At 51.1% G+C, this 26,958-nt stretch overlaps 8 protein-coding genes across 8 annotated transcripts; 5 read left to right on the top strand and 3 right to left on the bottom strand.

Annotated features, from left to right (window-relative positions):
* Positions 1-851: 851 nt before the first annotated feature.
* Positions 852-2,555, bottom strand: CDV56_103493 (putative pre-mRNA splicing factor; the record flags this gene model as incomplete). The annotated part of the gene is made up of 3 exons (XM_026757112.1): positions 852-2,296; positions 2,362-2,415; positions 2,468-2,555. 3 exons carry the CDS (start codon positions 2,553-2,555, stop codon positions 852-854), a joined length of 1,587 nt encoding a protein of 528 aa, XP_026611501.1.
* An 848-nt stretch (positions 2,556-3,403) lies between these two features.
* pmt1 (protein mannosyltransferase 1) lies at positions 3,404-6,509 on the top strand (the record flags this gene model as incomplete). Its single annotated transcript, XM_026756681.1, has 5 exons — positions 3,404-3,666; positions 3,737-4,026; positions 4,085-4,368; positions 4,427-5,887; positions 5,967-6,509. The coding sequence occupies 5 exons, from the start codon at positions 3,404-3,406 to the stop codon at positions 6,507-6,509; spliced, it is 2,841 nt and encodes a 946-aa protein (XP_026611500.1).
* Positions 6,510-6,922: 413 nt separating this feature from the next.
* On the bottom strand, positions 6,923-7,627 carry CDV56_102940 (uncharacterized protein; the record flags this gene model as incomplete). The annotated part of the gene is made up of 4 exons (XM_026756559.1): positions 6,923-6,973; positions 7,070-7,268; positions 7,382-7,425; positions 7,487-7,627. 4 exons carry the CDS (start codon positions 7,625-7,627, stop codon positions 6,923-6,925), a joined length of 435 nt encoding a protein of 144 aa, XP_026611499.1.
* A 774-nt stretch (positions 7,628-8,401) lies between these two features.
* On the top strand, positions 8,402-10,225 carry erf2 (palmitoyltransferase ERF2; the record flags this gene model as incomplete). The annotated part of the gene is made up of 1 exon (XM_026756228.1): positions 8,402-10,225. One exon carries the CDS (start codon positions 8,402-8,404, stop codon positions 10,223-10,225), a length of 1,824 nt encoding a protein of 607 aa, XP_026611498.1.
* Positions 10,226-11,313: 1,088 nt separating this feature from the next.
* CDV56_102103 (putative histone-lysine N-methyltransferase (Ash1)) lies at positions 11,314-14,024 on the top strand (the record flags this gene model as incomplete). The annotated part of the gene is made up of 4 exons (XM_026755722.1): positions 11,314-12,508; positions 12,570-12,943; positions 12,999-13,198; positions 13,253-14,024. 4 exons carry the CDS (start codon positions 11,314-11,316, stop codon positions 14,022-14,024), a joined length of 2,541 nt encoding a protein of 846 aa, XP_026611497.1.
* Positions 14,025-15,017: 993 nt separating this feature from the next.
* Positions 15,018-19,184, bottom strand: CDV56_101384 (uncharacterized protein; the record flags this gene model as incomplete). The annotated part of the gene is made up of 5 exons (XM_026755003.1): positions 15,018-17,895; positions 18,610-18,659; positions 18,719-18,781; positions 18,881-19,045; positions 19,134-19,184. The coding sequence occupies 5 exons, from the start codon at positions 19,182-19,184 to the stop codon at positions 15,018-15,020; spliced, it is 3,207 nt and encodes a 1,068-aa protein (XP_026611496.1).
* A 711-nt stretch (positions 19,185-19,895) lies between these two features.
* On the top strand, positions 19,896-20,765 carry CDV56_101140 (uncharacterized protein; the record flags this gene model as incomplete). The annotated part of the gene is made up of 3 exons (XM_026754759.1): positions 19,896-20,090; positions 20,157-20,254; positions 20,345-20,765. The coding sequence occupies 3 exons, from the start codon at positions 19,896-19,898 to the stop codon at positions 20,763-20,765; spliced, it is 714 nt and encodes a 237-aa protein (XP_026611495.1).
* A 2,597-nt stretch (positions 20,766-23,362) lies between these two features.
* CDV56_100308 (uncharacterized protein) lies at positions 23,363-26,008 on the top strand (the record flags this gene model as incomplete). The annotated part of the gene is made up of 1 exon (XM_026753927.1): positions 23,363-26,008. One exon carries the CDS (start codon positions 23,363-23,365, stop codon positions 26,006-26,008), a length of 2,646 nt encoding a protein of 881 aa, XP_026611494.1.
* Positions 26,009-26,958: the final 950 nt, after the last annotated feature.

The raw sequence follows: 26,958 nt of genomic DNA, 5'->3' as shown, positions 1-26,958 counted from the left end.
CTGCCGCTCTTCTTTAACTTACATGTTAATTGCCCTTCTTGCACAGCTGCCCGTCAATGACTCGGCCGCGCAGCAGGCTACGTGTATTATTAATCAATATGGAGCTGCTGCCCCAACGTTTGTACACATAATATGCTTCCTTCTTGTTTCTTCTTTGCACTTGTTTCTACCCCTTTCGTTGTGGGATGGTTCAGGGCATGGCTTCCTTCGGATGGAGCATCGAGCGGATTTGAGCATCATCCCGTTCTGTCCAGCGTGTTTTGTTTCTTATTTGGCTTTCTCATACCTATTCTTCGGCCCCTTTTACCCCTCGTTTGTTTCCATTAATTTTCGGCGGAAGGAACTTCAGGCTTTAATATATGGAGTGAATGGTGCACAGCATGATTTTGTGTCCGGTACATGACATCTACTTGCACATATACGATAGATTGCTGCAGATAATGATGAACTATTCGGGAATTCTTACTGAATCGTCCTCCGGCTTAAAATTGGCTACAATCCAAGCCCGCATGCCCATCAGTATTGTGGTGATGATGACCGCTCAACGCTATACCAGGCCTTGCACGTTCCTACTTGGAGTAGAATAATCAAATACAGGGGGTTCATGAAGAAAGGATTTGAGAGAATTCTACTCATCGCAGAGTCAAACATCCCAAAATAGTCATTAAATGAAGGGATAAAATAACTGGCCAACCCTTGCATTGTGATGGTAACCAAGGGAGCAAGAAGAAGTAATACTTTACAGGAAAAGTGAACGTGCGCCTTTTTGCAGAAGAGCGTCTAAGCACAAGTACTCCTGAATGAGAAACGCCTCGAAACAATTTGAACTTCCCCCAGCTATTCCTGATGCTTTAACCCTGCTTGTAACGTTCGTGAATTTGTCGAATCTGCTCCTCGATATTCAGACTCTGCGGGTTGGGCGGCCCCCCTGCAGGACCAACCATCGGTGGTGTGGGGCCTGCACCAGGGGCGTTCTCGTAGGCCATTCTCTTCTTCCTTGCTTCCTCCTCAGGATCGATGGCTGCGGTGAGTGATGAATCGAATACGTCGCTTCGCTGGCTCGCTAGCCGTTTCAGGTTATTGACCACATCGGCGGTCGACAGATTGGTGGTGGCACTCCGCGACTCGGCCTTGGCGCGCTGCTCCTTCCACCGGGGATCCAGCAGTTCTATACGCATGTGCTGGTCGAGTTCGGCCACAGGGATCTGCTGGTGACAGTTGGGACAGAGTGCAGTGGCGCCGGAAGGATTGAGACGGCGCGCTTGTGCGCGCGGTACGTAGTCGGAGCGGATGCGCATCGGTTGCTGTCCAGGAGGAGCTTTGGCGGCTGCTTGTGCTGCGGCAGCCTGTTCTCGGGCCTCCATCCGCTCACGGATCCGTTGCTCTTCTTCCTGCGCGGCGGCAGAAGCCATAGGGTAGGGTTGCGGTATCGGCGCTTGCGGGGGATATGGTGAAACGGATGGAGGAATAGGTTGTGCCACTGGTTCGGGTTGTGGTGGAGGATAAGCGTTGTAGTAAGTTTGGGCTTCCTGGTCTGTTGGCATTGCTTCTTCAATCCGCATCGGGTTTAGCGACATCATAGCTTTTTGTTCCAGGGAGGCGGATTGTAGATCGTTGAGAGATGTAGGTGGGGGTAGGTCGGCCTGATCGTCCGCTTCAGTGAAGAGAACAGTTTCTACCACCACGAAATCATGCCAGTCGATTTGCGCATAAGCGATTCGTTCTTGTTCCTCCTCCTCTTCTTTCTTCTGCTTCTGTTGCTCTTGGTACTTCACCCACTCAGCACGCTGTTTAGCCCGCTCCAAGATGTGAAATTTGTTCTTCACATTGTGTTCCAGCTCGGCGAGTCTGTTCTTCTCTGATGTTAACCCGTCGATTCCTTCTGCTCTCAACAGAATGGTATATTGATCGACCAGTCGAGTGAAAAATTGATAGAGACTGTGCTGCGGGCGCAGAAAATCGAACTGGAAGTTTCTCGCTTCGCGCTGCGACAGAGCGGTCATGAAAGACTTGCCCCTCTTGGCAACATAGAGCGCTGTAAGTTTAACAACCTCCAGATCCTGCGCGTTGATTATAGGCATCCGAGCCGAAAAGTGAAATTCTGGGGGCTCTGCGGGACCCTTGGGCTTTTCTGGTTCTGGAGCTGTTGTTGGCTCGCCTGGTCGACCTGCTGCTACCGCGGTCCCCCTTCCTTCTTTGATCTCGTTCAACCGCCACTGGTAGAAGCTCGCATAAGGATCTTCGGAGTTCAGAAAGGAAAATTTGGGGTTGTTTCGCTCTTTTTCGCGCACACGCTCTGGAAAGAGTACGGTTAGCTTACAAACATGAGATCGAAGAAATCGACGTATAGCGATGGCGCACCTTCGAAAACAAATCCATTCCGAACGACATAGCCTGCAGTCTTCTCCACAATAGCTAAATGGAAGGTCAGCATATATCTATAGCAGAAACCCTTTGGGAGACCAACCTCGAATGTCTTTAGGTGGCAGTACCACGCCCTCTGGAGGTTTGTTCACCTCATCTGGAAGAGTTGGAGTATTTCCATTAGAAGCCATGTTCAACGCCAGACTCAGAGAGACGATGGAAAATGTCAGGACGGCGTGGTTGCTGTCCTCGACTTTGCTGGCGTACCTACTTTTTGCCCTGGGACTGACTTCATGGGGAGGGAACGTTATCGCGCTTGTTGGCGGCTATCTGATAAACGCGCGCCGCGCATTGGCAGCTACTATGATTGGCGGAACCTTCTAATGCGAGCAGAAAATTACAACTAGTAATTTTGATCACGAACTTTATGAGGTAGGTACCTACAGAGGACTACTCCTCATCTATTGCGTCTGCAGGTACTTGGCAGATCCTAAGAATGGAGTTCGAATACCTTGAAGAGCGGCCAGAAGTATCATCTCGATAATGATCATATCTTGACAGGAGAGACGTTTCGAACTAAAGTCAATTCATCTTTATTGGATTGATTCGCCTACGAAGTACCCTGCCACCAGAACTCCGCCCTTTCTCAGTAGTTCCTACCTAGGTACCCTTACTTAGCTCTTGTCCGCCTCCGCTGACGATCTGGCCTAAACTGGGCTGACGCTTTCATCGACCTCCTGATTGTTCCACACGTGTTGTCCTGCTTTTGCTACTCCATCGATAGTAGCCTTTCTCCTGTTCTTTTCTCCTTTTGATTTTGTCATGGCGAATCGCATTTCGATTCATTACTCTCGTTTATAACCCATCCTCCCATTCAGTTTGGTTTCATTCTTCGGCGTGGGGTAGTCTAAGAGCTCCCCTCTGAGTCGGAGCATTCTACAACTCGTGCCTGATCATTTCGCTGTCTGACGACATAATTTCTTTGCTTGTCATTTGATCTATCTACTTTTCGCTCCAAGTACAGGAGCACCAATCAGACATGTCGCAAAAATCGAAAGAGACCTTACAGGTCAGGCCTCTGCCCAGAAAAGGCCGCTCTCCAAGTCGCTCTCCGAGACCGAAGAATCGCAAGAAAGCGCCAGCAGATGTATCAAGTTATGGATCGGAGGGTGTCAAGGATAACAATATATTCAAACTTCCCACTTCAGACTATAAGGCGCTCGTCTTGGTCACCCTTGTTGCTCTGGCTGTTCGTCTCTTCCGTATTTATCAACCTTCGAGCGTTGTCTTCGATGAAGTCCAGTGCGTCTCCATATTTCTTTTCGATTGCACATGTTATCGGTGCGCCATGACGCTAATTTTTGGTGAACAGTTTTGGCGGCTTTGCGAGCAAATATATCAAGGGCAAATTTTTCATGGATGTACACCCTCCTCTCGCCAAACTTCTCATCACACTTGCTGGCTGGCTGGCTGGGTTCGATGGTAATTTTGACTTCAAAGACATTGGCAAGGATTATCTTGAACCCGGAGTCCCATATGTTGCTATGCGCTTGCTCCCAGCCGTATTGGGTGTACTTACGGTTCCTTTGATGTTCCTGACCCTGAAAGCGAGCGGTTGCCAAACTGCCACTGCTGTCCTTGGAGCTGGAGTCGTAATTTTTGGTAAGATGATATCGCTGTATATATACTTGACCAGAATATGTACGCTGACCACCTGCAGAAAATGGTCTAATCACTCAATCCCGTCTAATTCTATTGGACTCGCCGTTGGTCTTCTTCACAGCGCTCACGGCGCTGGCGTTTACTAGTTTTACAAACCAGCAGGAGCTTGGCCCTTCTCATGCCTTCCGTGGACCCTGGTGGTTCTGGTTGGCAGCAACGGGTCTATGCCTGGGCGCCACATTGAGCGTTAAATGGGTCGGACTTTTCACAGTCGCGTGGGTTGGTTCTCTCACTATCCTGCAGCTGTGGGTGCTTTTGGGCGACTCTCAGAATGTCACACCGGTATGTCTTCGTCTTTAATTAGAGCTTCTTCATTCTATGTCAAAGCTAATTGCTCCAGCGCTTATGGCTCAAACACTTCTTTGCCCGGGTCTTCTGTCTCATCATCATTCCCCTTGGCTTTTACTGTGGAATGTTTGCAATTCATTTCCTATGCTTGGTCAACCCGGGAGATGGAGATGGGTTCATGTCGTCAGAATTCCAGGCCACATTAAACTCCAAGGGAATGCAAGACGTTCCTGCAGATGTTGTTTTCGGCTCGCGTGTGAGCATTCGTCACCTGAACACACAGGGTGGCTACCTCCACTCTCATGCCCATATGTACCCCACGGGAAGCAAACAGCAGCAGATCACTCTCTATCCTCACAAAGATGAGAACAATGTCTTCATCCTTGAGAATCAGACCCAGCCCCTTGGTCCCTATGGACAAGTGGAGGGCCCTTACGCTTGGGACAATATCACCGCCGAGTACATCGAAGATGGTGCGGTGTTAAAACTCTATCATGCGATAACACACAGAAGACTTCACTCGCACGATGAGCGACCCCCTGTGACCGATGTCGACTGGCAGTTTGAAGTATCTGCGTATGGGTATGAGGGGTTCCCAGGAGACGCAAATGATCTCTTCCGTGTTGAGATTGTTAAGTCGAAGTCCGACGGCGAGGAAGCGAAGAAAAGGTTAAGAACCATCGAAACTAAATTCCGACTTGTCCATGTCATGACTGGCTGCGTTTTGTTCTCTCACAAGGTGAAGCTTCCTGAGTGGGGGTTCGACCAGCAGGAAGTGACTTGCGCTAGAGGAGGCACTCTGCCGAACAGTCTTTGGTACATCGAGTCAAACAACCATCCGATGCTACCTGGGGATGCGGAAAAAGTCAATTACCGAAACCCGGGATTCTTTGGAAAGTTCTGGGAGCTCCAGAAAGTCATGTGGACTACGAATGCTGGCCTGACCGAGTCCCATGCCTGGGATTCTCGCCCACCATCGTGGCCAACACTGCTCAGGGGCATCAACTTCTGGGGTCGTGATCACCGTCAGATTTACCTCCTCGGCAACCCCTTCATCTGGTGGTCGTCGACGGCCGCCATTGCCATTTATATTGTCTTCAAGGGCATCGCCGTTATCCGATGGCAACGCAGTTGTGGTGATTATCGCAACGTTAACTTCAAGCGATTTGATTATGAAGTCGGTACGAGCGTGCTCGGCTGGGCTTTCCACTACTTCCCCTTCTATCTCATGGCTCGACAGCTCTTCCTCCACCATTACTTCCCCGCCCTTTACTTCGCCCTCATTGCGCTGTGCCAGGAGTTCGATTTTATCGCCAATCGCTTCAAGGCCTTCGGTTTGTCATCGAAGCCTATCATTGGCAAAGGAATGGTCGCAATCTTTCTGGCTCTCAGCATCTTCGCCTTCACTCTTTACTCCCCATTGGTTTATGGCAATCCTTGGACCCAAGATGCTTGCAAGAAGGTGAAACTTCTCAGCACTTGGGATTTTGATTGCAACACATTTTACACTGACGTAAGTGTTCCAGAATGGCAGCCTCCGCGACGAGGATACTAGATGAATGAACGCCCGACGGCTGACGACAAGGCATTAGCTTGGTCAATATGTTACTCAATTTGTCAATGCGAACCCTATTGTATCCTCAACGCCCTCCGCACAGGTAACCCCAGTTCCAGAATTGCCTGTCCAAGATTTGCCCGTCCAGGAACCGCCAGTGGCACCGCCCCAGCAGCATCAGCAGGAGGTTCACAAGGAGGCTCAAGAGGCAAGTGTGACTCCCGAGGCCAAACAGCCTCGCGGAACAATGGCGCGAGTGGAGTACCGTGATCAGCACGGCAACGTTCTTGATGAGGCGCTCGTCGCATCTCTTGCCAAGGAAGGCAAGGTTTCTTTTGAAACCCGGCACGAAACTCGGACTCGCCTGGAGCATGGCCATGAAGTAGAGATGGTAGACGGTCAGATTGCACCACCACACCCAGATGTGGAGGGACAAAATCCCGAGACTGTCAAGAACCAAGAACAGCGGGCTCCAGAAGACAGCCCAGCTTCGGTGGCTGTGGGTGAGAGCTCAGTCGAGGAACCCAGCTCCCCTGAGCCCAAACCGGCTAGCGAGGCAAATGAGGCAACTCAGAATTAGCGCAATTGAACGTCATCATGGAGCGTAATGAGTGGCTTTGAAGGGTTGCTTTGAATCTACTTTGGTCCTCTTTTCTGAACATTCGAGGCTTGGCAAAGTCGATTTCAATATGTCTTCTGTTGAACAATATTCTTCTTGACCGAATGAAATGTGCGATTCTACGTGATTTTCACAAATCCTTCATGCGAACCATACCCGCTGTAGGTTACTACCTAAGATTGCTGCAAAGATAGCATGAAAAAAGAACAAACAATCCACGAGTTGATTTCCATCACAACATACTATGCACAAAGCTCTGGCATGAATCTGCTCCCCAAACTCTAGTCTCCATAGTCGCTTTTAGTGTACAGCAATCAACATCGGAACACATCCGATGCTTGTCTTCAGCTTTCGATCCTCTGCTGTATGCCCGTCTAGTAGTCCCACTCCTCCTTACCGTACTTGTTGAAGCGCTCGTGGAGGTCCTATGACGGAAAAAAGTGGGATGTCAGCAATCTATGCGAATGTAATACCTGGCATGAGTTCCGCTATGAAGACGAAAGGGGAGGGGTCATTGTTACCTGGGGCAGAGTGACATTGGGGACAATGACAGTGTTCAGAGCGCTGGGAGCGTTTCTGAGAGGCTGGCTCTTGTCACCGTGAGGGTGGTACTGGTACTTGTAGACCTTGCCGTCGTCCTCGCGCTCCCAAGGCATGGCGCTCTCGCCAATGCGAACGTTGCTCTCGGAGGTGACCGAGGTGGGCTTTCTACCGAAGTACCTATTGACAATGATTGGTAAGCGGCGTCCGCATCAATCCAGCGTGCGATGGGCGACAATCGGGTTCTGCAGTCGCTTTTGTGTCGAATGTGGGCGATAGGGAGGATTATTCACCATCCAGCAATCAGGAAAGCTCCGGACATCACACCGAGCAGGACCTACAACAACCGTTAGAGACGAATCCAATCAATTCGAGCCGAGCTCAGCAGAGATCCATACGTAGAGCTCGGGGTCGCGCTTGGGAGCCTTGTCGAGGTTGGCCTCCTCAAGCTTGGAGCTGTAGTTTCGTCGCGGGGCAGCGCGGAAAAGGGACTGCCGGGCGAAAGCCCGGCGGGAAGCCATGGCAGCAATTGAAGACATGGTGATGTTTTGTAGGTCTGAAGACTGGTTGTCTGCGAGGACTGAGGGGTCTTTGAGAGAAAGTGGGAAGATCGAAGTGTCAAACGATGATGTTGCCGGCGCATCATCAGGTGACATCCCGTTGGCCCATCCGCTCCCGACGCTTAGTCATGCATATTGCTGGGCTGTGACTCGCCGCCTGCGAAGTCAAAATGTCCCCGTCGTATCGTTCAATGAGTCGCCTCGCGCAAGGGTGCCAACGCCTCGTCAAGTCGGAAAGGGTTCCAGGGTGCTTGCTAACTCCCTCGCCTTTGGACTGTTTCTTCTTCCAGCCGTGATGTGACAAAGATCTGTCTCCTTTTTCTTGCATCCGCTTACTATTTCGCAACTATACTCAAGGTCTGTGAGGACCAACCGAATGATTTCATCTCCGATAGGGGGACCATGACATATGCTCTGCTCTGCTCTGCTCCCAGGGGCTTGCAGTGTTGAGACTTCACAAAGCACACATGAAGCTAACTACACCGCTATATTATAGGTTGCTTACATTCCTTTACGATCCAGTATCCCTGTTGCGAAAGATAACGCAGAAATAATCTCCTTGTCGCTCCTTACCCTCCTCTAAACTCCGATTAGCGTCCTCTGTCATTTATTCTTGCGGCTGGGCTACCATAGACTCTTTTTTTCATCCACAGCAGTCCCGAGAACTTTTTTTTCGCATCCTTCGCTACAAGCTGCACCATGATCAATCGTCATTCCTATTAGGCAGAGATTCTTATCAACTCGAGGACAGCCATGTCGCCTGCGTCGGAGACGAGCGATGCGGCTCAAGGATCGACCGCACAACATGTCCTCGGTATTCCACGCCCCCCTTCCGTTGGGGGCATCTCGTCTCGAATAACAGACATGGCATCAGAAGATGGAGAGCAATCCCAAGCAAATACCGGAATTTCGTCGCGTCCGCCTCAGTCGCAGCAACCTGTTACTAGACGAGGGCCCCCACCCGCGAGAAGTTCAATCACCGCACACAGCCAGGTGATAAGTAGACCAGGAAGCTCTGCTAGCAGATTGAGTCGCAGTCATATTCCTTCACTCACTGCGCAAGGCTTTTTTCGACCAATGTCCTCTCAGAGGCTTCAAGCGCATCGAGGTCGGCCGGTCACCAAAGAAACGGCAACGTCGTCCGAGGATTGGAATGACCAGATCGACCAAAATAGGCGAAGCCTGGTCTCGAATAGCACTTTTCCTCAGAGTTCCATTCCACAGGAGGAGGCTCCTCCATCGCGAGGTACCGAGTTCACGGATCCCATAATTCCAGATCGAAACACATCGAACGCCAGTCCCATCGGCAATACGACGGCGAGAAGCTTGGGCGAGAGTGCAAAACTCTTGAACGATCGGGACAGAGTGTATAAAATTGCGCCGCAACACCTCAACCTGGGAGTGAATCATAGCATCGAAAACAACGATCCTCCCCAACGATCCCCCCTCTCGTTTCTGTCTCTACAAAACAGAAATCCTGCACCAGATCGCCGCGATAGTCGGGCTCATGAGCGACTGTCATCTGCAGACTCATCTCCTGGATCCATCCAGAAGCAACATCACACAACAAGTAGAGCTAACCCGGGCAAGAATTATGAGTACTTCACCGGTAACACCCTGTTCTTCGGTGGCGGTCGGTTCCAGAATTCTAGAGACAAGCCCATCAACATTGCAACTGGCATCTTTGTGGTTCTGCCTTCCGCTTTGTTTTTCGCGTATTCGGCTCCTTGGCTCTGGCATCATATCTCACCTGCGATCCCGATATTGTTTGCCTATCTTTTTTACCTATGCTTTTCCTCATTCACACACGCCTCAGTCGTCGATCCTGGGATCATTCCTCGAAATCTTCATCCAATGCCACCGCCAGAGCCCTCAGGCGACCCATTGATGATCGGACCGCCGACCAATGACTGGGTGATGGTGAAGCTGGCAACATCTGATGTTGCGGCAATGGACGTTCCGGTGAAATACTGCAAGACTTGCAACATCTGGCGACCACCGCGCTGTTACCATTGCCGCGTATGTGACAATTGCGTTGAAACTCTAGATCATCACTGCGTTTGGCTGAACAACTGCGTTGGTCGCCGTAACTATCGGTACTTCTTTGCTTTCGTTAGTTCTGCGACACTCCTTGCCCTATTCTTGCTTGGAGCCAGCCTTGCACACATTCTGGTGTATCGTGCTCGCGAAGGCGTTTCTTTCGGTTCCGCAATTGACAAGTGGAGAGTCCCTTGGGCCATGGTTATATATGGAGCACTGGCAGCGCCTTACCCGGCCTCTTTATGGGCATATCACCTCTTTTTGGTAGGGCGAGGCGAGACGACGAGGGAATACCTGAACTCGCACAAGTTCGCCAAAGCAGACCGACATCGTCCTTTTACTCAAGGGAACGTTTTCCGAAATTGGATTGCTGTGCTAGCGCGGCCCCGCCCTCCGACATATTTGCAGTTCAAAAGGCCTTATCAAGAGGGTGATCAGCGCTTGAGCGCTTTGAAACGAAAAGACCGGCCTCGAGATGTTGAAGCTCAGGCGGATATCGAGATGCAGCATGTTCCTCCAACTGCACAGCAGGGCTAACACAGCCCCGCGGTGTGGGTTATGTTCAATTCACCATCTATTAGATCTTTCTCTGAAGCAAATCGCGTCTCTGTGATTACATTCCTTCCACATTTTCTTTTTCTTGCCTTTTTATTTCATCTTATTCAAAACCAATGATGCTGCTTTGATTGACTGGACTTGTGTTGTTCTGACTGTTGTACATCAACCCTTTCACGATCTTGATATCTCCGTGCATTCCCTTCTGATTTCCTAAGATTCCCCCATCCAAAATGAGGCCTTGCAATTGAGCGATCTCGATTCACTTTCTCTTCATGACTGTTATCTCTTTCTTCATTTCAACCCACAATCTCCCTTTGAGTGTGGAACCCTCTGTCCTGGTTCAATTTGTTGGGTTGGGTTTATATCACGCGACATCAAGGATATATGTATGATAATTGATACTGACCTTCCAGATAGACAATGAATAATTCACTCAAAAGAGAGAGAAACGAGGAGAGCTCGGTCTGTATCCCTCCGCCGGCAACTGTAGCTTGTAGGCGCCTGCAGAGGCTGTTATCGAACGCAGAAGGGACCACATATTGGAACTCCAGAAGCTTAAGAAGAGTTCGTCCAAGCTCAATTTGCCCAAAATCAGATGGCAGTACTGAGCGCAGAAGGTCGTGACTGGAAGACTTGGTGTTTGTCCGTAGTCTCGCTACTGTTTTCCCTCTGCATTCCGCGGCCGTGCCTCCCCTCCGGCCGTCCCAAACTGGCTGACGACAGGAACTGGACCTCCTCCGCACCTTCATCTTTCTTCTTCCCTTCCAATGCCTCGCCGTCCACCTTGCTGAAACCATCCTCTCACTCATTTGTGCTTCATACCTTCCGTCATGTTTGTCAGAGTCTTGCTGTGACCTGGTTTTTGAGCTGTAAAGCGTTGTGCAGATACTCCTGATAACAGGAGCGCCTATTGCCTTGTCCGCTGTTCAGCTGCAGGCAAACAACACAACCTTCCCAAGTCTGGACTGAATCAGACAAAAGGTGTTTTTTTATTTCTAGCCTTACTGTGCCACTTTCAACTGTTCCAGCAGCAGAACCACATACACTCCGTTCTCAACGAATTTGAGATGGGAAAGCGAACTAGATCCTCCGTCGCGTCACCCGCGACACCCGCGACCCTCTCGGACCTCCAGAAGCATGCTCACGAGCACGTCGACGACACGCTGGGTCTAGAAATGCCGGAACAACTTCTTACGCCTGAGAACAGCCGCTCTGAAACCTCCAGTAACAGCGAGAACGCGTTCCATGAAGAAAAGCCTACGCTGCGAGGGACGTCTACACGTGTGACACGCGCTTCTCTACGGGCTTCGGATCTATCTGAGACCAAACCAGAGCCGGAAGATGCAAGCGCCGCGTCCTCGTCTGGTGAAATGGACCATACGAATTCTAGTGGGAATCTAGCCAACAATGTCACGAATCTCAAGCGGTCCCAGTCCTCCCACCTCCGGCACAGCATAGCGGTCATGGAAACGTCCGTTTGGAGCGAGTCAACGCTTATACGAAATAACGTGGAGGTCGGGGACCATCTAATCACCCCAGATACGCCTGTTTCCAACTCTTCCCAAGAGCCACTGCCAGATGACCTTAGCTCATCAGTACCGCAGCAACCACTGAGGAAGCGCGTGGAACGGGCATTGACTAAGGAGGATAGTCCCAACCGGAAGAAGGATGAATTGACGGCCCGGATTGAGGATTTCAACCCCAGGCGCTCAACCCGTCTGAGTTTATTGGAAAAGGCGTCAGATTTTGTCGAAAAGGCGAAAAGCGTCCTGGGCAAAAGGTCAAAGGATATGATGGAGAAAGGGCAGGATCTTGACCGCAGAGCCAGCCTGCGACCTCGTAATGTCGTTGCGCCCAGGGAAGAACCTGCCTCTCTCATGTCAAGCGAGCCTCCGGCTGCGAAGAAACGACGTGTTTCTGAAAGCGACCTGCCGTCCAAGATCAAAGCCATTGATGAGTTCACTGCGCAAAGCGACCCTGCCGTCACAAAGACAGAGCCCAGGTTCAAGCCGAAGCGGTGGTTGTCTCATGGACTGTACACTGGACAAGAGTATACCACCGCTCGGCCCAGTCAAAATAGAAATAAGAACGCGAAGAGGCGATCGCAAGGCGCTCCCTCGCAGCGAAGACTTCTCCCAATGCCAATGTTTGCAGGCGAGCGACTGCTGCAGTTGGGAAGGGATTTCCAGCTGCCGTTCGATATTTACTCGCCCCTTCCGCCCGGTCAACACAAACCTGACGAATGGAGGAAAACCAACAAAAGTATGTTGACTATTGGATGCTCACTTCTTGAAAGAGAGAGCCGTACTAACATTCAAGCTAGATGTTTTCGTTGGAGAGGCGGGCAGTATATGGAGAGCCAACAAGCACATGGAACTGTCAAAATGCATGTGCACAGAAGAGACAGGATGCGACGAAAACTGTCAAAATCGGTACATGTTCTACGAATGTGACGATGGAAACTGTGGACTGGGGCCTGACTGTGGCAACCGAAGCTTTGAGGAGCTTAAGCAAAGGACAAAGGCCGGGGGGAAATACAACATCGGCGTGGAAGTCATCAAGACAGCTGATCGCGGATACGGCGTTCGCAGCAACCGTACATTCGAGCCAAACCAGATTATCGTCGAATATACTGGTGAAATTATCACTCAAGCCGAGTGCGAGAAAAGGATGAGAACGATATACAAGAACAATGAGGTATGTCCCCTGTGTAATGCTGCCGCCCGATCGAATGATTGATCTGAAGTGCTAGTGCTATTATCTCATGTACTTTGATCAAAACATGATAATCGACGCTACTCGAGGCTCAATCGCTCGCTTCGTGAACCATTCTTGCGAACCGAACTGCCGAATGGAAAAGTGGACTGTTGCAGGCAAGCCACGCATGGCCCTGTTTGCGGGTGACCACGGTATCATGACCGGTGAAGAATTAACTTATGACTACAATTTTGAGTGAGATTCTCCACTACTCGCGATGTCACTTGGGTCTTTCTGACTGTTCCTCAGCCCATATTCTCAGAAGAATGTCCAGCAATGCCGATGCGGTTCTTCCAACTGCCGTGGAATACTAGGACCGCGACCCAGAGAAAAGGATCAGCGGTCCAAAGAGTCAAAAAATATTAGCCAGAAGAAGACCTCATCTTCGAGGACGACTACCACTAAGAAGGCTATCGGTACGAAACGCAAAAGCGGGACAGTGCTTGACGATTCGTCGTCACAGCCTAGCAAAAAGCGAAAGGTTCTGGCTCCGAAATCCATCGCGAAACAGGTCAAAAAGGTAGTGTCGAAAGCGCGTGCGACGATTTCCAAGTCCGCGAACTCGGGGAAGAAGGGTACGGTGAAAGTGCAGACCAAGATCTCCAAGGCGACGATCAAGAAGGTCGAGGGCTCGAGATCCAAGAGCCAGGCGAAGGCTAAGGAAACCAAGCCCAAAAGTAGCGTCAGACTGCCCAAGGTCAAATCCACCAAAACGAAGGTGAAGGCGGCAATTATTCCCAAGGCAAAGTCACCCAAAACAACAGGGCAGTCACCATCGAAACAGAAAGTTTCTCCTCCGTCTTCCTCGACATTGAGCCGTCCTTCTGCAAAAGCTAAGGAGAAGATACTAAAGGCAGCCAAAGGTGCGAGTGCTCGGAAACAGGCTCCGAAGAGGGAAACAGCTGGTGCGAAATCACCTCGCAAGACCCCCACAAGCAACAGCATCAAAAAGCTCCCTGGGGCTACGGCCTCGACTAAACGTACAAAGGACGCAAACACTGAGATGGTCCATTCCACTTGAATAATAAACAACAGACAGCGGAACTTGGGCGCTAGCAGTCAGACATTGCAACAATCCTTCAGTTCGGCTGATTATTCGATCATGATTGTCCATTAACTTCTCTCGGAGCTGTCATGCTTTCGCTTCCTCACACCCTTTGAGTCGGTTTTCTGAGTCACATAAACTTACTTCATTTTGAACCTGCTTGCGCTGCAGGCAATATTTTCTTCAGCCTGTGGATCCGTCGTGATTTTGGTATTTCCTTTGCTGTCACATTGAGGTTTCTCTGGTTCTCTCTCCGCGTTGGCTGTTATTCCTCTAGTAAATGCTCCACTGGTTTGATCTATATGATGGCGTCAGGTGTATCCCATACTGTCTCGCTGGTCGTTCTTACTCGGGTGCAGACTTGGTGTTTGGATTCAAATGGTTTCAAGGAATGGAAGAATACTTAAGTTTTTGGATTCTATAGCTAATAAATATATTGATATAAACTCAAGGTTGCATGAGGCTGTGTATAGGGATAACAGCACATACAATAGACGCGGCTCAGTCTCACCCAAAGAGTCAGAGTATGCTGCCGCTGTCCGACTTAGATATAACACTTGGCCTTCAATCTTAAAGGCTTCTGAAATTTGTCTTTGCAGCAACCTGCACTACATATACCTCGGAAGTGCTGTGGGGTGAATATTGTTGACATAAACGGGAATGTATACAGCAGCCGGGCGGCAATCAATATCAACGTTATATATAACAACGTGTGAAGTCGTGAAAACACAGTGATACTTCCTAATGTATGGCACTTACACCGAGAAATCCCACACAGATGCATATTCCATACAGAACAAACTGTCTCCAACATGGGATATTTACTATTAAAAATGGAATCACTTCGCCCACGTCAAGAAGGTCTGTAGAGAGAACCGAGAGCGCAACGCCTGACACCTAGCCCACACCTCAAATACACCCATGCAGAGATTGAAAACAGAGTCTGACCGCCCTTTCTCACCGGAGATTCTACGCTGCGCTAACGTCAGAGGTCGACGGTGCAGGTGCCCCATCTCCACCCTCCTTGCTTTCAGGTTCTACCTTTTCCTGCTCGGCGATAGGCTGGGGAGCAGCGTTGTTGTCGGACGGAGCAGCGTCGCTCGGTTGCGTAGTTTGTGGCTCTGTAACCTCTGGTGCACTTGGTGCAGCAGGCGAAGAAGGAACTTTGGGGGATTGAGATTCATCGGGCGGAGCGGGTTGTGATTCTTGAGCGTCTGTTATGGGTGCCTGATTCTGGGATTGCTCTTGGACTGTTTCCTCGATTCGCTCAAATGCTGGACTTGGAGGTGTGAGAGGCTCTGTTGGTGGTGCCGTGGGTTCCGGCGAGGGGTCTGCGGGTTGCGGAGGTGCCTGCTCTGTGGGTGAAGGGGCAAGCGGCTCAGTTGGATGAGCCGATTGCTCCGACGAACTTTGCGCCGGTTGTTCTGCATGTGGCTCAGGCGATGGAACGGGAAGTTGTTGGTCTGTCGGCGGCGCAGCTGGTTGGTCTGAAGAGGCTTCAGCAGAAGGTTCTGTAGAAGGCACCATGCTAGAATCTGCTGGAGGCTCCATCACTTGTGGTGCGGCGGATTCCGTAGCCTGGATCTCTGCGGGTTGAGCAACGGGATCTGGATTCACGGCTGACGGTGCTTCGGGAACTTGTTCGGGAGGCTGTGCCACTGGAGCTTCTTGATTATGCTCTTCTATGGCATCATTCGCCGCAGTTTCTGCGGTAGGCTCTGTCGTCTCCTGCTCAGGCTGCTCTGGCATAGACATCGTGCTGGGTTCTAGGGATGGTCTAGTGGGCTGTTCGATTGCCCTCTGCTCGGCATCAGGTTCGATAATTTGCTCTGGGACCTGTTTTCCAAGTTGCTCTTCAACGTGTTCCGACGGCTGTTGGGAAGGCTCATCTGTCACCGTTTCTCCACCTTCCATTGCGGGATTTGTCGCAGTGCTCTCAGCAGCCATAGCTCCCGCTTGCGGATCAGTTTGCAATGCGGCTGGTCCGTCAGTCTGCGCATCGCTGACCGTACCACCTAGACTAGCTTCCAAACTACCAAGAAGATCAACCTCGTTACTCTCTGCCTCAGTATCGGCCGGTTGAGGTTCAACTGTGGAATTGGGAACTTGCTCAGGAACAGTTTCTTCCAGCGACATCGGCTCGGTCGTAGGAGCTGATGGGACGGCTTCCGGGTCCTCCATTATTACATCGCCCGTCTCGGCCACCTCCTGTGTCATTGCTTCGTTTGGAGTACCCTGACTTGGTTCCGCCGACTTCTCTGTGATCTCTGCTTGAACTTCTGTTCGATGCGCACTCTCAACAGGTGGAGACGGCCCCGACTCCGTATTTTGAGGCACTGCTTGAGGCGATTCGGACACAGTACTTCCGTGAGCGGCCTCAGCAACATCTTGTACCTCTGGAGACAGACGTCCTGGATGTCGCTGAGGTACAGTTGCCAGACTATCATCTGGGGGAGAGACTGCAGGTTGCGCATCGGGCATAACAACATCCTCGGTCACGACTTCCTGTGTCGGCTCTTTGGACACAGGCGTAGCTTCAGGCTGGATGAGAGGGGCAGGAGCAGACACATCGGCGGACGGTAACGCTGGGACTTGAGTACTAGGGAGTGTGGCGGGCGGCGCCGATGGCTGCACATGCGTATGTGTAGAGGGTTCCTTGGCCAAGGTTGATGGGCCTTCTGGAGCGACTGATTGGGATTCAGCACTTTCCTCCTTAATAGCTGTTGAAGATTCTTGAACAGGTTCGGCGACAGATATAGACGCCGCATCACCCGCTGATACGGACTCAGGCTGTGCAAGTGGGGTTTCTGGCGTCTTGGCGTCCAACATCGACTCGTCGCCCTCGTCACTCTCTTCGCCCTCGTCCCCCTCCTCCTCTTCTTCATCCTGGCCGCTTTGATCCACTGACAAGCGGGACGCGTCCGGGTCCGCTTTAGCAAACCCGGTATCTGTCGCGCCGGCTGCCGTACTGGTGCCAGCACCATGGACAAGCGCAGCATCAGCCCCATCTCCTGGTGCGAACATGACCTTCTTCCTGCGTCCCTTTCCAAAACCCTTGGCCTTGCGCTTGGGAGGAGGTGGGCGTCTTTTCGGGGGCGTCATGACAGAGACGGAGCCTGCTTCTGCAACAACCACACCCTCAGCATTGACCACACCAACGCCTTCGACAATCGTCCCAGGTGCAGGTGCCTCAGGGATAACAGCGACTTCCTTGTTTTCGGCTCTCACTTGAGCTTCATCGGTGATTTCGCCTTCAATCTTATGTCCTTCCGGCACCCACGCCTCGTAGATGGAAATATTACCAGTAACCGGGTCGACCTTCTTGAAACGAGTCCTCCTCATCGGAACATTGTTCGCGGCACCGTCCACACCCGTAGTTGAAGCGCCGTACAGTGATGGTAAACCCGGTCGTCTCTTGGCCAGAAATTCCACCTCCGGCGGCTCCAGATGTCTTGGCAGGGCTGCCCACTTGCGCGCAGTAAAACTACGGTCCGTGCTCTGTATCATCGGTTGCTCCTCGACGTCGGTAGCTTCTTTCTCTTCATCTTCTGGCTCCTTTTGCGCTTTGCGAATGTAGATACAACCGGCTCTAGCGGCGCGAAGAAGCGCTCTGCTCATAGGCGTCAGGAGATGACTGTCCCTAGGCATGGGGTGCTCGGGAAGGGCCTGTTTGCCTCCGGGGCCTTGAAAAAGCGACTCCGATATTTCGGTCTTGGGAACTTGGGAGATTGTTTGGCGCTGGCGCGTCCATCTCCGCACCGGGAGTCCTTCAAAAACATCGTGATCGATTTGGCCGGTTCGGGTTCGATTAGCGTTGTCGCCGAATTGACGACCTGAGCGCGATGATCTGAACTGATATTTGTCAGCATTTAGATAAACGATACATTTATCGTCAGTGCCTGGGAGTGAGATCTCTCGTTGCGGGCGACGTTGCGCTAGGAGACACCTACAGTCGGTGGCATGGTGAGTGGCTGGCCGGCAGTCTTTCCTCCGCCACGTAGATGATAAGGCGAGTGTTTGCTTCGCAGATTCCAGCACTTCTAACAGTATCAACTGGTAAGCCAATGCAAAATCGATCGATCAATGGTGCAGTCCGCCGTCAAGCCAGACCGGGGATGCGACTGGCAGTGTTCAGGCGCGAAGTGATGGCGCGGAAACGGGGTCACTGAGTGCCAAGTCACGTGATGTCTCTCGTTGGAAGTCAACGACTTTTACAAAGACTACCTATATAGCAATAAACCTCGACGGCAAATGATATCTTGAGCTTCTCAAGTAATTGATTATAGACAGTTATAGATAACGTAAGAGAAGTGTGTGTCCTTGTGAGAGATATGAGTAGCCAGTGCAGCATACAGCGCAGTCGGATTCGTTAAAAGTACAGTCACCCCGGTTTATCCAATACTTGACGGCTGGGCAGGCCAAACTGATGTCGAGCTTGGTTTCTGTTCAGAATCAAGTCTGGAACTCAAGCATGTCCTTGTTTATACGGTCCAATCGGTTAATCCCATCTGCAATCGCTGTAAGCTTTTGGCGAAGGAAGCAAAATCAGGAAGCGTCATACCCAGTATCCTTCTGGCGGACGATACCGCCCTCCTGTCCAGTCTGCTCGCCCTGCATGAATAGTTAGGCGGATCTTCATACGAGCGAGGCGCATTCAAGCGAGTACTCACAGTCTTCTGTCCTTCCACTACTAATTTGTCCAACTGATAGAACTGACTAATCACAGTTTGCCGCTGGATCAGAAGTCAGTAATCCGTGCTTCCATAGAAGTGGATGTCTTAGACGTGGGAAAAGCGTCATCCAGACCCCGGCGTATACAAGTCAAGACTGACCTTCAACATGCGCAAATTTTGCAGACCATCCTGAATCAACTCCTGTATCCTCCTTTCCTCGGTTTCATGCTGGTGCTCACGGAAGGCGTCCCTCGTTCTCCGACGGGCATACTCACGGAAGTTGTAGCTCGAGAATTGAGAAGATTGACGGAGCAAAGACCGAAACTGCACGATTGGACCACACCGTTAGTCTTCTGATCCACGTAGCTTGATCGCCCGGGGCGGATGAGACCCTGGACAAGAAAAGGCATACCAATGACCGGACCTGGAACGCAGTGTCCCGCTGCAAGGTTGCCACAGACATGATGGCAGATTCGATAAGATGGGAGTGGAGATGTGAAGTAAAGTGCTTAGAATAGACTGGCAAGCGACCAAAGCGAAGCGTGTCCGACAATAATCACTATTCTGATGGTGCTGTATCCAAATGAGACTTGTGCCTTATTCTTCGACTCTTGGCCCCTCACGGCTCCAACTCAAAACAATGGACGAAGCGTTACAGCGACGACAGATGATCAGACTGCCGTTTTCAGAGAGCCCTAGTCAGAAGATAGTATGGTTTTCACAAGATCACCAGTAAAGTATCTTGCATCACAACTTCAACTGCAGGTGGCGGTTCACAATGAGGCCGGAGAGTCGGACAAGCTAGAGGGACGTCCGAGCTCGAATCACGGAATAGTAGAATATCAAGATAATACAAAAGACTCACAGTCTCTCCTCGATCGCGAGAAGAAGGGAAGAAGAAAAAAAGTATCCGACTATCCACCTTAATCGCGCAGGGCGGGAAATTCTTTTGCTTTTCCCCGGAAGCGCGATGACGGAGTTATCGGACTCGGCGGCCGACCTTCTGCCGCTTTGCGTGCTTCTCCAGACAGACCTTCTCAATTCCCCGACCTGCCCCATAGATATCTGCCGGGCGTTGAGCAGCTGTTGCATTTGTCATATCTTCTGGATCACAACCTCGTCTCGTCTAGCAGTATTCAACTTTCCTAGGCTGCAATAACGTTGTGACTTGTCAATGGCCGAACTCCCTACTCCTCCAGCATCCCGCCAGAGCTCTGAATCACCACCGGAGCTTCAGCTCAAACAGTCTCACGAGGCCGAGTCCTCTGCCAAAGCCTCACAATTGCTGGACCACTCTCTGGAAAGATATCTTCTACTACTGGATCGGCATCAGAAACTGCAGACAGATCTCGCCAAACAACTATCTTCGGTATATCTCGCTCTTCGTCCTGTGCAATCGTTTCCACCCGTGTAGAGAAGCTGACGATAAGAAAAGGGATTCTTCTCCCTTGCGCATGCCAATTACACTTGTCCACCCGGTCGACGATATGGCGCTGACTACTATGACGAGCGTATGAAGGCGATCAGGAAAATGTAAGCTGAGAACGGTCTTTGGGAGCCGTCTCGAGTCCAGAACCTCGCAAATCCATGGTTATGAGGACTAATCGAGCGTGTGATCATCAGGACAATACAATTTCCTCCATGCACCGAAAAGAAAAAGACCGTGAATGGAGCTGAGGATGTCCCCCAGGGAGAGTGTCAACTGGACAACTACAGGCAGATCTTCTCGATTGATGAGACTACGAACAACCAGCGAGTCGAGGTGCCAGAAACGAGTAAAGGCGAGGAAGCGGCCGAGTCGGAAGTCGATAATACGCGACAAGTTGATCCGAGTGCAACTTCAGACTCCGACTCTTCCAAAGAGCGTTCTCGCTTTTCTGACCCTATCCATTGGTACGGGATCTTGGTTTCCCCTTCTCTTCGCAGCGCTCAAACGTCTTTCACGGAAGCTGTAGAGCAATGTTTGCCCAAGCTGGCCAGTGTGGTTGTGGAAATGCGGGCTGTGGAGAGAGAGGTCGACCGACTGCGAAGTCAACTACGATGAGCTTACCCTACCGGAAGCTGAGTCCACGATACAAGGCATGAGTTCGACGTTGTGATTCGTCATTAATGACATGCAGCACGGAGTACGCTCCATCAAACAATGGTAGGTAGATTATGGACCATCACTCAGACTCGAGTGTTGCCATTACTTTCGCACTGTTATGAATAACGCTGGCTCACAGTTACGGCACATAAGCTATGATGCTGTTGGACTGCGAAAGGATGGCATCCCGCCAAGTAGGCGGTTCTTTGGCAGGAAGAGAGATAGTGGGTATTTGAAACCGCCGAACAGGTTCATCCATTGACTCCGTACATCCTTCGTTATGTACACATCAACAAAGCCAGAAGAGTTTCAGGGGCCACTTCCTCAGAGCATGCAGAACCCAGAATAAGCTGCAACTTGAGGTTCTTTATACCCTGATTGTATTATTGTACGATGTGAATCCACATGAACTTAGTAGCTAGAATGCAGATTAATATCAAAGACCCCTGGCAGTTGAGGACCAGATGCAGCAGCTGTTGGTATTATCACATGACGGGGTTCGAGCTGTTTGCTTCTCATCAACCTGCAGCTGCCAACATATCTTGGTCACTGTCTTACTTGGCTTCCTGCTCTGCACGTCCGTTCGGACGGAGTATCTAGTGTCTCTATTATTATCACTTCGGTTGATTAATGTTTTACTATTATCTTTGCTCGTCAATAACGTTCAATTTATCCGGAGGTTAGTTAAGAACCGATGGCGTTACTCTCGGGCTTGTGTCCCTGAAATAGCCCAGTGCAAGCAATAGTCTCGAACTGTTCAGGCGGTGGAATTTCCCCTTCCTCGGTGGGTTCATCCTTTCATTTCTTCACGTCGTATTTGACTCCAGCAGATCTTTCTGGTCAACAATGATGCACAGTTAGATCCCACTAACCTTTGCTAAGGACATCACTGACGTTGAGCTGCCTAGTCTAGCCGATAGATAATCCCTACAGTCGTCACCAAGAGTCTCAGGACCCAGCCGAGGAAGTTGGAACTGACTGGATGATGAATCATGCACACGGGAAGCATGGTTTCATGTTGAAAGGTGCCGCTCGCTAGAGTGCACCCCAATTGCTTAGGATGAGACGTAGCGTCGACTAGAGAGCTACACGTCCATTTAGTGCCTCCACTGAGCCAATGACCCTCGAGACCCACGCCAAACTGATTCGATCCGAGCTTGATAATGCCCCGACCATAATATCAGATTCTCGAGGTTCTGGCCAATCTCGCGTCGTCGTCTATTATGTACCTCTGCTTGTGTTTCAAGACGAGACTGTACCCAGCACATTCCACGAAACAAACAGGAGAACCAGAATACAACAAACCACTGGATCATTTGCGTCGGCGTTATCGCAGAGTCTCATCGCTCTTGTTCGCAATGTGGACGAGAAATGTCATAGCTGCTTCTTCTTCAAGAGCCACCACTAAGCACACAGATGATAGGAGGCTGGTCTTGATTGAATGGCACAACTCTTGCACCTGCTAATGCAACTCAAAACCAATAAAGAGAATGCTAAGGACTGGTGATATTATTATTGCACTAGCTACTATCAAAACACTCCTAGTGTCAGCCTCCACCCTGCTCGCCTTTGGATCAACTCCGCTGAGTGAGGATTGGACCAGCCCCAAACGGTCCGCGCCCCTTCCGCGTCCTTTTGTTCTTTTGGTCTGGGAAATATGAATCATGTGGACGCCGGACGGAGATGATACTCAACGAAGTCTAATATCAAAGTCTGGTTTTAGGCGAAGAACAATTTCGGGTCGCTGGAAGACCCTTTCTTCTTTACCCACCCGGGCACAGTAATCGAGTCTGGGTGACCGTCTATACTGAAAGTTGCGGTGGTCTTGTCCTCTTGAGTCTCTGCCATTCATTCTTCTACTCCAGGGCTTGACGCTCTGTTTTTTTTCTGGTTGTGTTGTTCTCATGATGTACTTGTAAGTCCGCGATATGAATTTTCCTTTAAGGCGAGGATGTCACTAACAACTTATGATGTTTCAGGGGCTTGGATCAATGGACAGCTAAATATTCTGTTGAGGTAGTCAGTTGTGATACTGTGTAATTGCGCAATACCTCACAGTCAATCTTCCTTCTTTTCTTTGAACTTATTGATTGAATTCTGGTACGCCTCCCTTGATGTGATGACATTCATGATGGAAACTCTTCTGTGGCATGTGCTCATTTCGACACCTTGTCCAGCAAAGGCATTGACTGCCACTTCAGCCTTCCTTCCCTCTTTTACCTTTGAGCTCAAGCTTGTATTCCTCATATTCATCTACTGCGGCTCTTCTAACAGCTGCAGCTACTGAGTATCGAATCACGTGGCTTGTATATCTTCAGCTCACGGCTACCCTCCTTTCGTTTACTCTGACTTCGTCCTCGTGATAAGAGTCGAGCTGGTCATTCATTCCTGGTACGCACTCTATTCGCCGACTTGAAGACGGCCGATCATTTCATATCGACCATCTTACGCTGTGTCATAGCCCCCTATGCTGGCAAAGATAGGCTTGACATAGATAATTTGCACTCCTTACACTACTTGCAATTTCCGGAAAATAATTAACAACACCTCAAGCAATGGAACCAACTTCTCTCAAGAGCTCAGACCATAATTCTCAATTGACAGGCCCGAAAGTCGACAGAAAAGGTTCCGTCAAACGGGCGAGACAAATGTTAGAGGCTGGCAGACGTCCGGATATCGCGATGGCGCCTTCGCAAAGTACTCATCCTGGTCCCACCCCCAAGCTCAAGGCAGACCAGTCCCATATGACGCAGTGGCCTTTACCGACTGACGGTAGTCTGCAAACGAACGTGTCCGGTCCTCAAGCAAGGCTGTTCATCCCAAAAGGGCCCCCTCCAGAGCGACCACCGCGGCCTGATGCTCCGTCTCCGTCGGTATATTCTGAAAGAAGCATGTCGGACATAGCACCCAGTCCCCTTCATTTGGGCCGGCCTATCCCATCATTTTCGCACCCTTTGCCACATCCACCACCGCCCCGTCCGCCATTTAAGGGGCATCTTCCACCTTACGGACCTGAGCGTGCTGCTCATCCAGCTCCGCGAGTTCCTATGACGACTGATGAATCGCTTAGGCAATCCACAGCCTCGTCTTTCGTGTCCATTCCCTCTATTCCCGACTTTGCTCTTCCCGCCCAACCTACACCTGCAGAAATGAACTTGGCCCAAAGACAGCCCCAGGGAAGACTTGCCCCATCAAATGCTGCCAGATTTTCCACGAAGCGCAGGTCCTCTGTCTCTCCGATACCTGAAGAACTCTCCGACAGCCCAACCATCTTGCAGGGGTCATATGCATCCAGCCGGGTCATTCCATCAAGCTGGGGCTCTGCACCAGCCGGGTCGGAAATTCTTGGAGCCTACCTAGACGTCGGGTCGGATGATGATCGTGATCCAACGCCTAGTGTTCACGAGGGGGATTCGACGCTTGTCCGACAAGCCAGTCTCGGCAAAAGAGGCAAACCGTCACTACGAACGATCCAGAAGCCCAGCAGCCCATCCCCGGTATCAACGGTAGAAGAGCATTCGGTCAGCAATATCATGCCTGCAGGAACTGCTTCGGAGAAGATCGCAGCAGAGTCAAAGTACGAAAGACATTCTGTCTCTACGGTCTCGACCGAATCGTCTGAAATCGATCCGGAAAAACCACCGATCGTGGTGGACATTAACGGCCGGCATCCTGCACTCAAGCACACGGACAATGACATGGGGTTTCCTCCGAAGGAGCTGGAAATCCTCCCCAAGGCTGCACCGACCATGAGCGACAAGAGGCCGGGAGGCCGCAGACCACCTCGTCTAGATATCGGGGCTGTTCGAGCGGCAGAAGCCCGAGGCAGTCTCACAAGCTTGCCTGACCTGATCCGACGCGCCACGAAGCTCGCTTCAAATCTTGAGCACGGAAGGACGGCGAGTAGGAATGATCTGCTCAATAACGGAACCAGTAGATTCGCGCAAGGTGAGTTGCACATTCAGTGGGCGCATGAGACCGACCGAAAACTTCGAACAAAACTGACTTCTCGCTCAGGTCACAACGCTCGCAAATCAGGATCTATCAAGGACATCCTGGCGTCCTTTCCGCCTCCAGCAGGAACGCCCGAGGTGCGCTCCTCGTGGCCAGATTTCTTCCGGAGAACTCCCATGCACCATTTACGATCGAATGACACTGGCCCTGAAACTGGCGAGGAGAAAGGCCAGCAGCGCTCGCGCCGTTGCTGTGGCATGCCGCCGTGGTTATTCATATTCGTCTGTTTTTTGATCATCGCCATAATCCTCGTCGCTGTTCTGGTACCCGTCTTCCTGGTCGCAGTTCCCCGCCACAAGTCCAGCAGCAGCTCTGGGTCACAATGCGAAAAGACTACGCCATGCGAAAATGGCGGTGTTAGTGTCTCGAGCGGGAGTATCTGCTCGTGCGTCTGCGCCAACGGCTATACAGGTTCGCGCTGCACGGTGGGCGGCGATGCGAGCTGTGTGACCACTGAGATCGTTCAGGGCTCGACATCCAAGAATGCGACCATGGGCAGCGATCTTCCGCGCTTATTCGAAGAGTCAAGCAGTAATTTCAGCATTCCGTTGGATCCGATCAGCATCATGGCTCTATTCAGCCAAAACAATGTCTCCTGCACGACCGAGAATTCGCTCGTCTCTTTCAAAAGCCTCTCCTCGACCTCCAACAAAGCCCGTCGCGCTTCTCTGATGGAATCAGTCGGCGACTGGTTGATATCCGAAAAGATCGCTCCCGCTGTCGAGGAATCGGCGCCAAGTTCCACAACAGGGGAAATCCCGACGCAGACCCTAGCTGCCCGAGGCTCGGTGGGCACCAAAAACGGCATCCTCTTCGATGAATCGTACACCAGCACCGCAGCAGCAACCACGGCAACCCCGTCATCGGGTACGGCCACCGAGCAAACCACCCAGGGAACGCCCCCGCCCAAACCCACGTCCACGCCGACCCCTGCCGCCATTCCGGCAAAGGTGCTCGACTTCTCGCGCATTGCCGTCCTGTACATATTCGAGAAGACCGCCGCGTTCAACGCAGCGATGCAAACCGAAGGTAATATCGAGACGTACCTGGCCGCCTCGTATTCGACCTCGCAGACGGGCACCTTTGACGTCGACCTCTCCGCTTCGGGCATCAAGGGGAACTTTACTCTCAACTTTGACGAGTTCACCATTACCATGCCGAATGGGACTGTCGTTGGTGGTAAATGACATGATTTCTTGATTTGAATGGGATGACCTGTTCTGTTCTTCTGCTATTGTCCGTGTTGATCGATTGAAAGAAAAGCAGCGTCCTGTTTAGCGGAGATAGGTGCTCTTCAAGCCGGTTGTTTTTCTTGGTGTATATAATGCTGGATACTCCCCTTGTCTGTTCTGTTCTTGGCCTTGAGTGTGTCATCGGCATCCTGTTGTTTATAGCTAAGATATGGTGTTTGAGATTCGCAGAGATCGATATTATTGCAAAGAGCTCTAGCTCGGAGTTTGCGCGGTTTGTGCAGTACCAGAGTTGTGGTTACAATCTAGTCAAAATATCATCCGTATGTGATTCGAGATCTTAATCAAATAGTGTACAGAGAAAAAGATATACACGCAACGCGACCCTTTTGATGCAAACGATACTCCCGCCTAGACTCCATGTGAATCAGGTCCCTCCAAAGGATAATCCTCAAAACCAACTGAACAGGAAAGGTCAAGTCAGAGCAGCACATCAAACAAACAGAGAACTATTGGGCGCGATCCCCTCCAGACCCGACTCCCCGTCGATAATCGGCCAGAGTTTCCGAATCCTATCGTCGAGAATCAATCTCTCGGCCTCCCATCGCTTCCGCTCGAGGGCCTTGGCTTCAAGCTGCTTCTGGCCTCCGAACCAGGCATGCTTGGCTTTTTCGACGCTCTCGCGCTCCTCTCTTTCTGCCTGGGCGACGAGCCTCGAGACCATTGTCTTCCAGTTCTCCAGACCGACGCGGAGACACTCGGCGCAGCGGTGACGGGGGTTGCGGTCTTCCAGACCGCCGAGTTCGAGGACGGTGGATTCGGCCAAGTCGACTGCGTCACGGGTCCAGGCGAGTCCGGTTTCCTTGGAGGAGGAGGCGTAGATGATCTCGCCGATGTATGTCATGAGGCCGGCCTCTTCGCAGGCGGAGGTGGGAGTGCGGAGGGGG

Source organism: Aspergillus thermomutatus (assembly GCF_002237265.1).
Source record: "Aspergillus thermomutatus strain HMR AF 39 chromosome Unknown NODE_223, whole genome shotgun sequence".
NCBI lineage: Eukaryota > Fungi > Ascomycota > Eurotiomycetes > Eurotiales > Aspergillaceae > Aspergillus > Aspergillus thermomutatus.
The sequence above is the reverse complement of the archived record's forward strand: the minus strand, read 5'-3'. Positions and strand labels throughout refer to the sequence as shown.